Here is a 12724-nt window from a genome sequence, read left to right as displayed (position 1 = left end):
GCCGCTAGGGAATTTTTAAGTCGATTCTTATGAATCAAGCTTGAATTCGATGTCCACGTGTCTCAGGTTGCCGATGACGAGGTCCAGATAGTGCGTTTCATAGTTTCGGTGTCTACGTGTATTAATACCTTAAATTCGATGTCCACGTGTCCCAGGTTTCCGATGACGGGGTCCAGATAGTGCGCTCCATAGTTTTCGGTGTGTGTGTGTGTGTGTGTGTGTGTGTCCAGGTGTAATAATACGTTGAATTCGATGTCTAGGTGTCCTACGTTGCCGATGACGAGGTCCACATAGTGCGCTCCGTAGTTTTCGGTGTCTAGGTGTATTAATACCTTGAATTCGATGTCCACGTGTCTCAAGTTGCCGATGACGAGGTCCACATAGTGCGCTCCGTAGTTTTCGGTGTCTAGGTGTATTAATACCTTGAATTCGATGTCCACGTGTCTCAAGTTGCCGATGACGAGGTCCAGATAGTGCGCTCCGTAGTTTTCGGTGTCTACGTGTATTAATATCTTAAATTCGATGTCCACGTGTCTCAGGTTGCCGATGACGGGGTCCAGATAGTGCGCTTCATAGTTTTCGGTGTCCAGGTGTAATAATACCTCGAATTCGATGTCCACGTGTCCCAGGTTGCCAATGACGAGGTCCACATAGTGCGCTCCATAGTTTTCGGTGTCTAGGTGTATTAATACCTTGAATTCGATGTCTACGTGTCCCAGGTTGCCGATGACAAGGTCCAGATAGTGCGCTCCGTAGTTTTCGGTGTCTAGGTGTATTAATACCTCGAATTCGATGTCCACGTGTCCCAGGTTGCCGATGACGAGGTCCAGATAGTGCGCTCCGTAGTTTTCGGTGTCTAGGTGTATTAATACCTTGAATTCGATGTCCACGTGTCCCAGGTTGCCGATGACGGGTTCCAGATAGTGCGCTCCATAGTTTTTGGTGTGTGTGTGTCCAGGTGTAATAATACCTCGAATTCGATGTCCACGTGTCCCAGGTTGCCGATGACGAGGTCCACATAGTCCTCGTCATCGGCTACCTGAGACACGTGGACATCAAATTCAAGCTTGATTCATAAGAATCGACTTAAAAATTCCCTAGCGGCAGAATTAAAATTATGTCTAGACATAATAAAAATTGGATGAATTTTTATTATATCTAAACATAATAAAAATTGGATGAATTTTTATTATATCTAGACATAATAAAAATTCAGAAATTAAAATTATGTACATAATTTTAATTCTTGAATTTCTATTATGTACATAATAAAAATTTAAGAATTAAAATTATGTACTTAATAAAAATTCAGGAATTAAAATTACGTGCCTAAAAAATCATGAATTAAAATTATGTACATAATAAAAATTCGGGAATTAAAATTATGTACATAATAGAAATTCAAGTATTAAAATTATGTACATAATAGAAATTCAAGAATTAAAATTATGTACATAATGGAAATTCAAGAATTAAAATTATGTACATAATGGAAATTCAAGAATTAAAATTATGTACATAATGGAAATTCAAGAATTAAAATTATGTACATAATGGCAATTCAAGAATTAAAATTATGTACATAATGGAAATTTAAGAATTAAAATTATGTACATAAAAATTCTAGAATTAAAATTATGTACATAATAGAAATTGAAGAATTAAAATTATGTACATAATGGAAATTCAAGAATTAAAATTATGTACATAAAAAATCTAGAATTAAAATTATGTACATAATAGAAATTGAAGAATTAATATTATGTACATAATAGAAATTCAAGAATTAAAATTATGTACATAATGGAAATTCAAGAATTAAAATTATGTAGATAAAAATTCAAGAATTAAAATTATGTACATAATAGAAATTGTAGAATTAAAATTATGTACATAATACAAATTGTAGAATTAAAATTATGTACATAATACAAAATCGGCAATTACAATTATGTGCATAATTTTAATTTCCGAAAACATTTTATGTCATAACATAAAATAAATTCAGAATTAATATTTTGTCTATACATAATTTTAATTCTGCATTTTCAATTATGTAATAGCTTAATAATAATTTAATGAATTATAAATATGTCTAGACATAAAATAATTTCTTTTCTTTGAGTATCAATTTAATTTGGTAGAATTTTTATGATAGTATTAAATAGCAAAACGGCGTGCCATAGTTACTTTTTCCAAATTATGTGATTTTTCTCACTTGACTCCGTTTTGATCAGCTGATCGTGCGAGTCGTCGAGAAAGGTTACAAGTGAGGTTACATCTCCTTTTCGATTGAATTTTGACAATTACTGAGAAAGGGTTTCAAAACGCATGACAGGGGTGTCAATCACTATCCAATTCGGCTAAGAAAGACGAGCCCCATAACCTGCAACTACAGTGATTAGCCAGCGGCGCTGCCAAGTCTTCCCAACTTCACCTCGACCAAAAAATGTCTGCTCGATTACCGCATTTTCACTAAAATAAACTAAAAAATTAGCAGCGAAATCTCCGGTAAACTATATATTTTATGGTTGCATCGGATTCTTCGAAATCTAATGTACAAAAACAATGTTTTTTCTCACTTCATCTAATCGAAAAATGCAAAAATATGTGATTGAAACCGTGATAGAGCCTTCTTTTTCGTGCCGTCTGTATGAAGTAATGCAAAATTTGTGATTTTCGAGATCGATTTTCTAGAGTAAATAGTCGGTAAGGAGCCACAGAAAAAATCGACTGCAAAGCTGATCATATAATTTGATATAAAATCCAAAATCGAAAACTTTATCTAATACATGTCCTGACGAGACGACTACCTTAAATTAACATTGTTTTAAATTATTTGTTTTTATCGCGCACCAAGCCCCGCGCTTGACTCGCATTAGCCGTTTCCTATTTGTTTTGACCTTTTCACGAGTCTAACATTCTTATTGAAAGGTTATACTATTAAAATTTTAGTCAAATATCTTTATTAGTTTTTTAGTAAACTTGAAAAAAGTGTAAAGTGTGGACACATAGCTCCGGTCTCCTCTCTATAATAGAAATATAAACAAGTGTCACTGTAGATTCTGAAATTGTAAATTTTTATAACAAATTGTATATATACATATACATATGCATATATATAGAAAAGATCCCAAAAAATTTAGAAAAATTCTTGGATTTTTCTAAATTTTTCGGGAATACTTTCTTTTAATACGTAAATTCTGAAACTTATTAAAACTTTTGGATCCATAAATTATTAAATTACGAAATCTTGACTTTTAAACATAAATCTTTGGATCGCTTTTGTTTTAAATTTTTGTTACTTATATTTCTGGATCTAATAATTTCCAGATTTTTACATTTGCATCTCAAAGTTTGAATCATTAAATCTTGCACATTCTTGGATCTTTAAACCTTTTCTCGCATCTAAAAATTATTGACCTAATTTTTATCTGCACGAAATATCCTGTGTTTTCATCACTGTTGTAGAAACTAACATAAGATTAAATTATTTTAAGTTCAATTAGTAGAACATTTTAATAAATTTTCACGAGGTGTATATAAAGAAAACTTATATACTTTTCCTCAAAATTGCATAAATTAAAAGACTTCTTTATACATAGTTTATATATAGTTCTTTTTTGTCTTTTAATTCTTTATAAGCACTGCATACATATTTCATAAGCAACGAGGTAAACAACTGTCCACACCTGTCACAAATCACAATAAATCTCTTAAACTTGAAAGTCCTTCGCGAGATTATTCATATAGGAATTAAGACACATCAGAGACCATCGATTGATTACTCCAGGAATTTTTGGATACTGGTAGACTAGAATTGTACACGATGTAATGATATATTAACGACAATTACCGAAACAGGATAAAATTCGCAAGGAACGATTGACATCCGACTAAACTGGCATGCCGCGATGACGTTTCGGGCAACGTCAGTTCACTTTTGCACGCTTTCAGTTATTGATCGCGTCTATATCGTGTCGAGTTACCCTCCCTCCATATTTCTCTATCTCTCTCTCACTCTCTCACTCTGTACCTCTCTTTGTTCCGCTATGTTATGCGTCCGTAGCACCCCGAATCATGATTCATCCTACCACGCTGTTAAGTTCGATTCAATATCGAGTTCTCTCTTGATACAATTCGGATTCACGAGTGTGTTAAAAATTGAAATGTTCAAAAATGAAGTTCTTAAAATCTATTTTGATTAACATACATTTTTGACACATCCGCGCATGCGCGTATAACACGGAATATACGTAAAATAAAATTCTTGTGAATCAAACAAAATTTCATAAATTTCACGCAAAAGTTTACGTAATAAATAAAATAGAAACATAGTAAAGAATAAACGCTCTTGTAAATACGCAATCTTCATTATGTATTATATTGCATTAAACGAGAAGAAAACTTGTTTAAATGAGATCATTTATATAGTTAAACGAAATTTTATATAGTTCAACCAAGAAAAAAAAAGTTAAAATAAAAAATTCTTATAAGTTTATATATTCTTGCGTATATACAAGCATATCACTGTTGATTTGACATATCTTTTTTTCTGTGTGCTATCAATAAAAATAGGCAAATGGAGGTCCATATATGGACCAGTGTCACCAGTGTATTCTCAACGTGTGTAATTGAGATTTTGATCAACAAAATAAACTAGGAGGTCGATTCTGTATTTTGAGACGAGGTGAAAATTACAAAAGTAAACAGATTTACTAGATATCGACAAATGAAATTGTATAATAGATTCTCTAGTAAATTTCCTCACTTTTGTAGATTTCACCTCGTCCCAAGATACAGAATCGACCCCTAGATTTTTTCGCATAAATTGCAAGCAACGTACATTTAACATATGTAATGAAGTAATTTTTTCTTCATTTATTTACGCAAAAAAATTATTCATTCAATTAATAGACCGATTTTCTTCAAAACGGTGTCCAAATTTTTTTAATTTTTTGGAGATGGCGATGTGTATAATTTTTCATATTTTTCATTAATGTACTAATTTTTTGGAAACTGCAGGTACTAAAATTTTTCTGACTGCGAACTATTCATTTAATTAATAAACCGATTTTCTTCAAAACGTGTGTATAATTTTTCATAACTGATTTTTTGGAAACCGGTTCTAAAATTTTTCTAATTTTTCGGGGATGGCATCGATGAGTTTAATTTTTCAGTAATGGACGTTTTCAGTAAGAAAATTCTTAAGGAGGTTCGATGGCTTCATCGGAGGGAGTAGTGGGACGCGGGGGTTCTGGAAACGGCGCACTAGCGTTTGAAGTAGTGGGAATGAAGGGGATTACTTTGATTGGTGGCCGCGTGCGTATAATGCGTGCTGCTGTTCACGTCGTTCACGACCGTGGCAGTCTAGCAGATGAAAAATCAAGCAATTTATGCTTTAATAAATAATTTTTCTACGAAATGTGCGGTAACCTTCCCCTTTCTTTCGCTCATTTATTTGTAAATTATTAAGTTACATGTGCATATTTTTCTTTCCTTATCATTTGCATTTTTTCTTGCACTTATTTCATTCTGAAGGTATATGCAATATATCATTTCCCATAAAAACCTATATTAAAAATGCAGCCAGTTTCATGAAATTTTAATATGTTGTTCTGGAATGCAAAATAGAATTATGTGAATTTTTTGGCAATTTTTCACGGTCCCGTTTTGAAAAAACCTTTTAAATAAATAAAAACAACAATAAATAAAAATAATTCAGAGAAGAATACAATGGGAGTAATATTAAATGATTATCAGCGTGGATGTGGGAGTGAGTGATATGGGTGTGCGTGACTACGCGGACGGCGGATAATGCGGCTTATAATTAAGTATAGAATAAGTTTATTTATTTATTTAAAATTTTGAGGTCTAGCAGCGCCAAGTTTTTTTACAAGAAAAATTTATGTATTTTAATAAAATATTTTTATTTTGTACTGTTACTTCTGTAATTCATTGTGGCCATTAAAAAATACACATGTAAATAACTTTGTATTTAAATATCTTGTATTCCCTTGTTAAATTTAAATAAAATTTTTTAATCTTATAAAATTGTTATTATACATTCTTTTCTAATTGACACAATGTAAAGATTTTTCAATGTAGTGCAACAATTATTTTTTGAGGCAATATACATGTTCTCTCTGTAATTGGCGCTCTAACTTAAAGAGATATCATTTCTTTTTTGTAATTGTAATAGATCACTTGAAACGCGACTCTTCTTTTTGATAAGGTAACATAATTTTGTGACGTGTATCACTTGGGTTATAATTTTTCGGAAATAAAGATACTACTGCTTAGATTTTTTCGAGATTTTTCGAGATATAAAGATCTACCACTTGTTACTTAGGTTTTTTCGAGGTATAATACTACTTTCTTTTTTTTTTTAGGTAACAACATATACACTACTATACGTGTACTTGGCGCCTTTTTTTACCTTTTTTTAAAAAAGGTAATTTTGTGCGGATATCACGCCTTTTTGTAGTATATTACGCATTGTATAAACAGTATGTACAGGATAAAGCTATTTGGAGGTATAATACTACCACTTTGTTTTTTTCGAGGTAACAACATAACAGGGTAACAACATAATACATATACACTATTATGCGTGTACTTGGCGCTCATTTTACTTTTTTTTTAAAAAGGTAATTTTGTACGGATATCACGCCTTTTTGTAGTGTTACGCAACTTAATCTTATAAACAATATATCTTATAATTTCATAAACCGTACATAATACAAGGTATGAAGCTAAAAGTGTTACGGACTATTATTTCTAAAGAAAACAACAATTTAATATTTTGCTCAGTTTTTTAAAAATAATAATCTGTAACCCTTTTAGTTGTACACCTTGTATATATTTTTCAATTTCAACATAAAACATAATCGCAATAAAGCATGATTAATGTTAATAAGTCGTTAACTGTAAAATTCTTTATTTATTTTTATTTGCGTGTCTTACTGAATGTTGTTCGCAACTGTATATGTACCGATATCTTCAGGTATCGATATTTTTGATAATTATTTTTACGTCAGACATAATTTTAATTCATCCAATTTTTATTATGTCTAAACATAATTTTTGTCCAATTTTTATTATGTCTAGACATAATTTTAATTCAGCGATTTTTATTATGTCATGACATAATTTTAATTCTGCCGCTAGGGAAATTTTAAGTCGATTTTTATGAATCAAGCTTGAATTCAATGTTTAGGTGTCCCAGGTTGCCGATGACGAGGTCCACATAGCGCGCTCTATAGTTTTCGGTGTCCAGGTGTATTAATACCTTGAATTTGATGGCCACGTGTTCCAAGTTGCCGATGACGAGGTCCACATAGTGCGCTTCGTAGTTTTCGGTGTCTACATGTATTAATACCTCGAATTCGATATCTACGTGTCCTACATTGGGTGCGTTCAGCCGATACTTTGCTAGCCTAGCAATCGTGAGCAGTCGCTCGTTTTCGCTCGTTTCCTCTTTTTTGACTTACTGGATTAAAAAGAGAAGAAACGAGCAAAAACGAGCAACTGCTCACGATTGCTAGGCTAGCGGAGTATCGGCTGAACGCACCCATTCAGATTTAAAGTTATTAATACACCTAGACACCAAAAACTATGAAGCGCATTATGTGGACCTCGTCATCAGCAACCTGGGACACCTAGACATCAATTTCAAGGTATTAATACACGTAGACACCGAAAACTACGGAGCGCAATATGTGGACCTTGTCATCGGCAACCTGGGACACCTAAACATTGAATTCAACATATTATTACACCTGGACACCGAAAACTACGAAGCGCACTATGTGGACCTCGTCATCGGCAACCTGGGACACGTAGACATCAAATTCAACGTACGATTACACCTGGACACCGGAAACTATGAAGCGCACTATCTGGATCCCGTCATCGGCAACCTGGGACACGTGGACATCGAATTCAAGATATTAATACACGTAGACACCAAAAACTACGGAGCGCACTGTGTGAACCTCGTCATCGGCAACCTGGGACACGTAGACATCGCATTCAACGTATTATTACACCTGGACACCGAAAACTACGAAGCGCACTGTGTGGACCTCGTCATCGGCAACCTGGGACACGTGGACATCGAATTCAAGGTATTAATACACGTAGACACCGAAAACTACGGAGCGCACTATGTGGACCTCGTCATCGGCAACCTGGGACACCTAGACATCGAATTCAACGTACGATTACACCTGGACACCGAAAACTATGAAGCGCACTATCTGGATCCCGTCATCGGCAACCTGGGACACGTGGACATCGAATTCAAGATATTAATACACGTAGACACCAAAAACTACGGAGCGCACTATGTGGACCTCGTCATCGGCAACCTGGGACACGTAGACATCGCATTCAACATATTATTACACCTGGACACCGAAAACTACGAAGCGCACTGTGTGGACCTCGTCATCGGCAACCTGGGACACGTGGACATCGAATTCAACGTATTATTACACCTGGACACCGAAAACTATGAAGCGGACTGTGTGGACCTCGTCATCGGCAACCTGGGACACGTGGACATCGAATTCAAGGTATTAATACACGTAGACACCGAAAACTACGGAGCGCACTATGTGGACCTCGTCATCGGCAACCTGGGACACCTAGACATCGAATTCAACGTACGATTACACCTGGACACCGAAAACTACGAAGCGCACTGTGTGGACCTCGTCATCGGCAACCTGGGACACGTGGACATCGAATTCAACGTATTATTACACCTGGACACCGAAAACTACGAAGCGCACTGTGTGGACCTCGTCATCGGCAACCTGGGACACGTGGACATCGAATTCAAGGTATTAATACACGTAGACACCGAAAACTACGGAGCGCACTATGTGGACCTCGTCATCGGCAACCTGGGACACGTGAACATTGAATTCAAGGTATTAATACACGTAGACACCGAAAACTACGGAGCGCACTATGTGGACCTTGTCATCGGCAACCTGGGACACCTAGACATCGCATTCAACGTACGATTACACCTGGACACCGAAAACTATGAAGCGCATTATCTGGATCCCGTCATCGGCAACCTGGGACACGTGGACATCGAATTCAAGATATTAATACACGTAGACACCAAAAACTACGGAGCGCACTATGTGGACCTCGTCATCGGCAACCTGGGACACGTAGACATCGAATTCAACGTATTATTACACCTGGACACCGAAAACTATAAAGCGCACTATCTGGACCTCGTCATCGGCAACCTGGGATACATAGACATCAAATTCAAGCTTGATTCATAAGAATCGACTTAAAAATTCCCTAGCGGCACTTTCTGCCAAGCATAGAGAACCTACTTTTCCGTTGACTCAATATTTATTATATATATACCTAATTTTTACTTAAATAGAAATCTTCCTCCTGACCGATAAGTTTATCGACCTAATTTTGAAATACGCGCGCGATATCGAAACTGGCGATACCTGCGCCGCCAGCGTCGAAAAAGTGAAAGTGACGTTTCTCTGATAGATCGCGGCGTTAGGAGGAGGAGGAGGAGGAGGAGGAGGAGTATCTTAAAAATAAATTTTCACATTTGGACTTTGCGTCGCAATATCTCCGCTCGTAAGGTACGTAGCGGAATATTATGAGAGAAACCCCCCCCTAATTGGACCCCAAGCTATCGATCAAGCCTACTTAGAACTTGATCCGTTCACTCGTTATCGAGATCTCAACATCTCGGGTACTCGCAACCCGTCGCGTCGCGTAAAAGAGTCACGGTCGGTCTCGCTCCGCGTGTACTTGGCGCGAGACACTACCGTGTCTCTTGATGTCTGATCATATAAAAGTATATTTATAAGGTTAAATATATATAATCATATATAAACATATACTCGGATCTATCCATAAGTTCTAGTATTATTTTACTTGACAATCAAATTAATTTTAAATATTATTTCTATAAGCTTCAGTTTGCGTTATAAGTTCGACAACCATATCGGCACGCAGTCTGAAAAACTGAAAAATGTATTTAATAATTGATATTGTAAAATATTATTAAGCACCAAGATACGCTTCAATCGAGTACGGTACTTCTTATTTCTTGTTATTTTAAATTTTCTTCTTTTTCTTATTTTGCGCAAAATACTTAATTTTTTTAATTAACATTAATTTTTATTAAATATTTTCGTAAACAGTGTGAAATTACCCGTAATAATTCGTGAAAAAAACTGTTATATAATAGCTATATATTACAGTTTTTATAAATAAATATAATAATCGTATTATTTTACAAACATACCTTATAATTTAAACTAAAAATAATATAATCACATATAAACTTATATAGTCATAGATAAGATTATATATGATCAGATCTTAATATTACATCTCAAAGTATCCGATAGATGACATCCGATAGGATCTATTTCTCGTATTTAAAATTTGACAAACAGTGGTATAAAAACGGTATCAAAAAACATGGCACTATCTCGCCCTATAGAACGGCACAACTTGTGTATCAGTTGTATCATGGAGTCCACTCTTATAATAAAGTGGCACACTTAAGAAATAACATTTGAAAATAACAATTTTCTGATGATCTTATATATGATCAGATCACAATATTGCTCAAAGTATAAACTTATTTAAATATATATGTCCTTATATAATCTTATATAATCATATATGACCGTATAAGCTCTTATCAGACCAAAATTCATATACGAGCATATATATATCGCTTCTTTTATATATGAGCATATAAGACATTATATAAATATTTTTTCCCAAGACGCTATAAACTACAAATATATAAGATACATAAACTTACAAATTGATGTTTCTTCAATCTTTGGAGCATTTTGTCTTGAACCAGAAGATCTTAGGGGCTTTGGAGGCTTCTTTATGCTTTCCATGAGTAATTCTCTTAAAGTACTTTCTTTTTGTAATGGTCGTAATCGTCTCTCCGAGGCCTGTATGGCAAAGTATAATTACAAAACATTTTTTTAAACAAGTTTGTAAAAATTTATACAGGGTAGGGCATTAGGCTCAACACGAATCCCAAACCCAAAATCTAATAAGCTTGTCTATTGGCCTTCTTTGAACCCTAAAGGTGCGAATTCATGGGACGCTCGTTTCAGCGTATCGCGAAATCACGTGATTTCGCGCTGACGCTAGCGTCAAGCAAAGAAAGCTGGATTTTCTCAGCTTTAGCGTCAAAGCCAAAGCAGTGCAAAGACGCCGAAATTTTGACGCTGTTTTCCTTTTCATGAATTTCAATTGACGCCGCCGTCACGTGTGGTCATGCGACCTTCTTGCCGCTGAAAATCAGCGTCGAGCGTCAGCATGAAAAGGATTTGGGCGTCAAACTTGATCATGTGATAGGTCACGTGAGAAGATGCCTTTTCATGCTGACGCTCGACGCTTGATTTAAGCGTCAAAACTGGTCACGTGACCAACTTCATCGGTAAGAAGACGAAATAGCATCAAATATGCGAGCGTCGAAACAAGCAATTGACTGAAACGAGCGTCAAGCGTCAAAGCTGAACCCAGTTGAGCTTTTGCCATTTGACGCTGGAATTAAAAAGACTATCAAGGGGCCTTTTCATGCTGACGCTTGATTTGGGCGTCAAAATTGGTCACGTGACCAACTTCATCGGTAAAGGTGCGATTTCATTGACGCTAGAAACCAGCGGCAGCGTCAAGAAAATGCAGTGGGGGAAGAAGTTCCGTTAAATTTTGCGGTACGCTAAAAAGTTGAGACGGTCTGAACTTCTTCCACCACTACATTTTCTTGACGCTGCCGCTGGTTTTTAGCGTCAATGAAATCGCACCTTAAGAAGGCAAAATAGCATTCAAATATGCGAGCGTCGAAACAAGCAATTGACTGAAACGAGCGTCAAGCGTCAAAGCTGAACACAGTTGAACTTTTGCCATTTGACGCTGGAATTAAAAAGACTATCACGTGACCTATCACGTGATCAAGTTTAATGCCCAAATCGAGCATCGAGCGTCAGCATGAAATAATATTTCAAATTAACTTTTTTTTTATCGTATAATGTTTTAGACGTTTCGGCTCTACATTGAGCTATCTTCAGCAGTATAAAAATTAATTAATAATTTCTCACGTTCCTCCCCATCGTGCCAAAAGGGTATTTCAAGATTAGGAAGTCAAGAGTCATATCAAGTGTGAATATAAATGGATAAAAGATCGTTATTTATAATGTAATCAGAATTCATTATTAGAAAGAGAATTTGAAAAATTCAACTCATCAGACAGGAGAATAAGAATGTATATAAATGTTAAAGCTATTTTCAAAGAATAAATAATATAATAATTGTACGATAAAAAGGTGTCCGAATAAGAATGAGATATTACACACCAATAACTTCGTCGTAACTCAAATCTTATAGTCCTCATCATCACAATTTGATGTATCATGAATAAAACGTAATTTTCACATGGGTTTGTAATTTCTACGTAAAAAGCGAAGTCCATTGTACGTATGTACAGTTCCACATTTTCAACTTTCTACGTGAAGTGATGTCCATCTCTACCTTCTTGCTGATATACACAAAAACAACATGCGTGGGCGCATGAAGAGCTTTGCTCCTCCCCCTGCAACCCCATCCTGACAAAATCTAACCTAATTCAAACCAAATTTCAGTTTCAAGGCAAAAATATATTTGGGTTAGATTTTTTCAGAGTGGCAGTGCA

At 35.3% G+C, this 12724-nt stretch overlaps 1 protein-coding gene across 12 annotated transcripts in view; it reads right to left on the bottom strand.

Annotated features, from left to right (window-relative positions):
- The window catches only part of Spir (spire type actin nucleation factor), a 270912-nt gene that overhangs the window by 241856 nt on the left and 16332 nt on the right, over positions 1 to 12724 (bottom strand). For all 12 annotated transcript variants that reach the window (XM_077426518.1, XM_077426524.1, XM_077426526.1 and 9 more), the window contains one exon: positions 10838 to 10979. In XM_077426518.1, the coding sequence (XP_077282644.1) occupies positions 10838 to 10979 (142 nt within the window). The remainder of the gene's footprint in view (positions 1 to 10837; positions 10980 to 12724) is intronic.

Source organism: Temnothorax americanus, unplaced genomic scaffold (genome assembly GCF_048541705.1).
Source record: "Temnothorax americanus isolate GAGA-0224 unplaced genomic scaffold, ASM4854170v1 Scaffold114, whole genome shotgun sequence".
In the NCBI taxonomy this organism is placed as follows: domain Eukaryota; kingdom Metazoa; phylum Arthropoda; class Insecta; order Hymenoptera; family Formicidae; genus Temnothorax; species Temnothorax americanus.
Note: the sequence above shows the minus strand (reverse complement) of the source record. Positions and strands in the feature narration are given on the sequence as shown.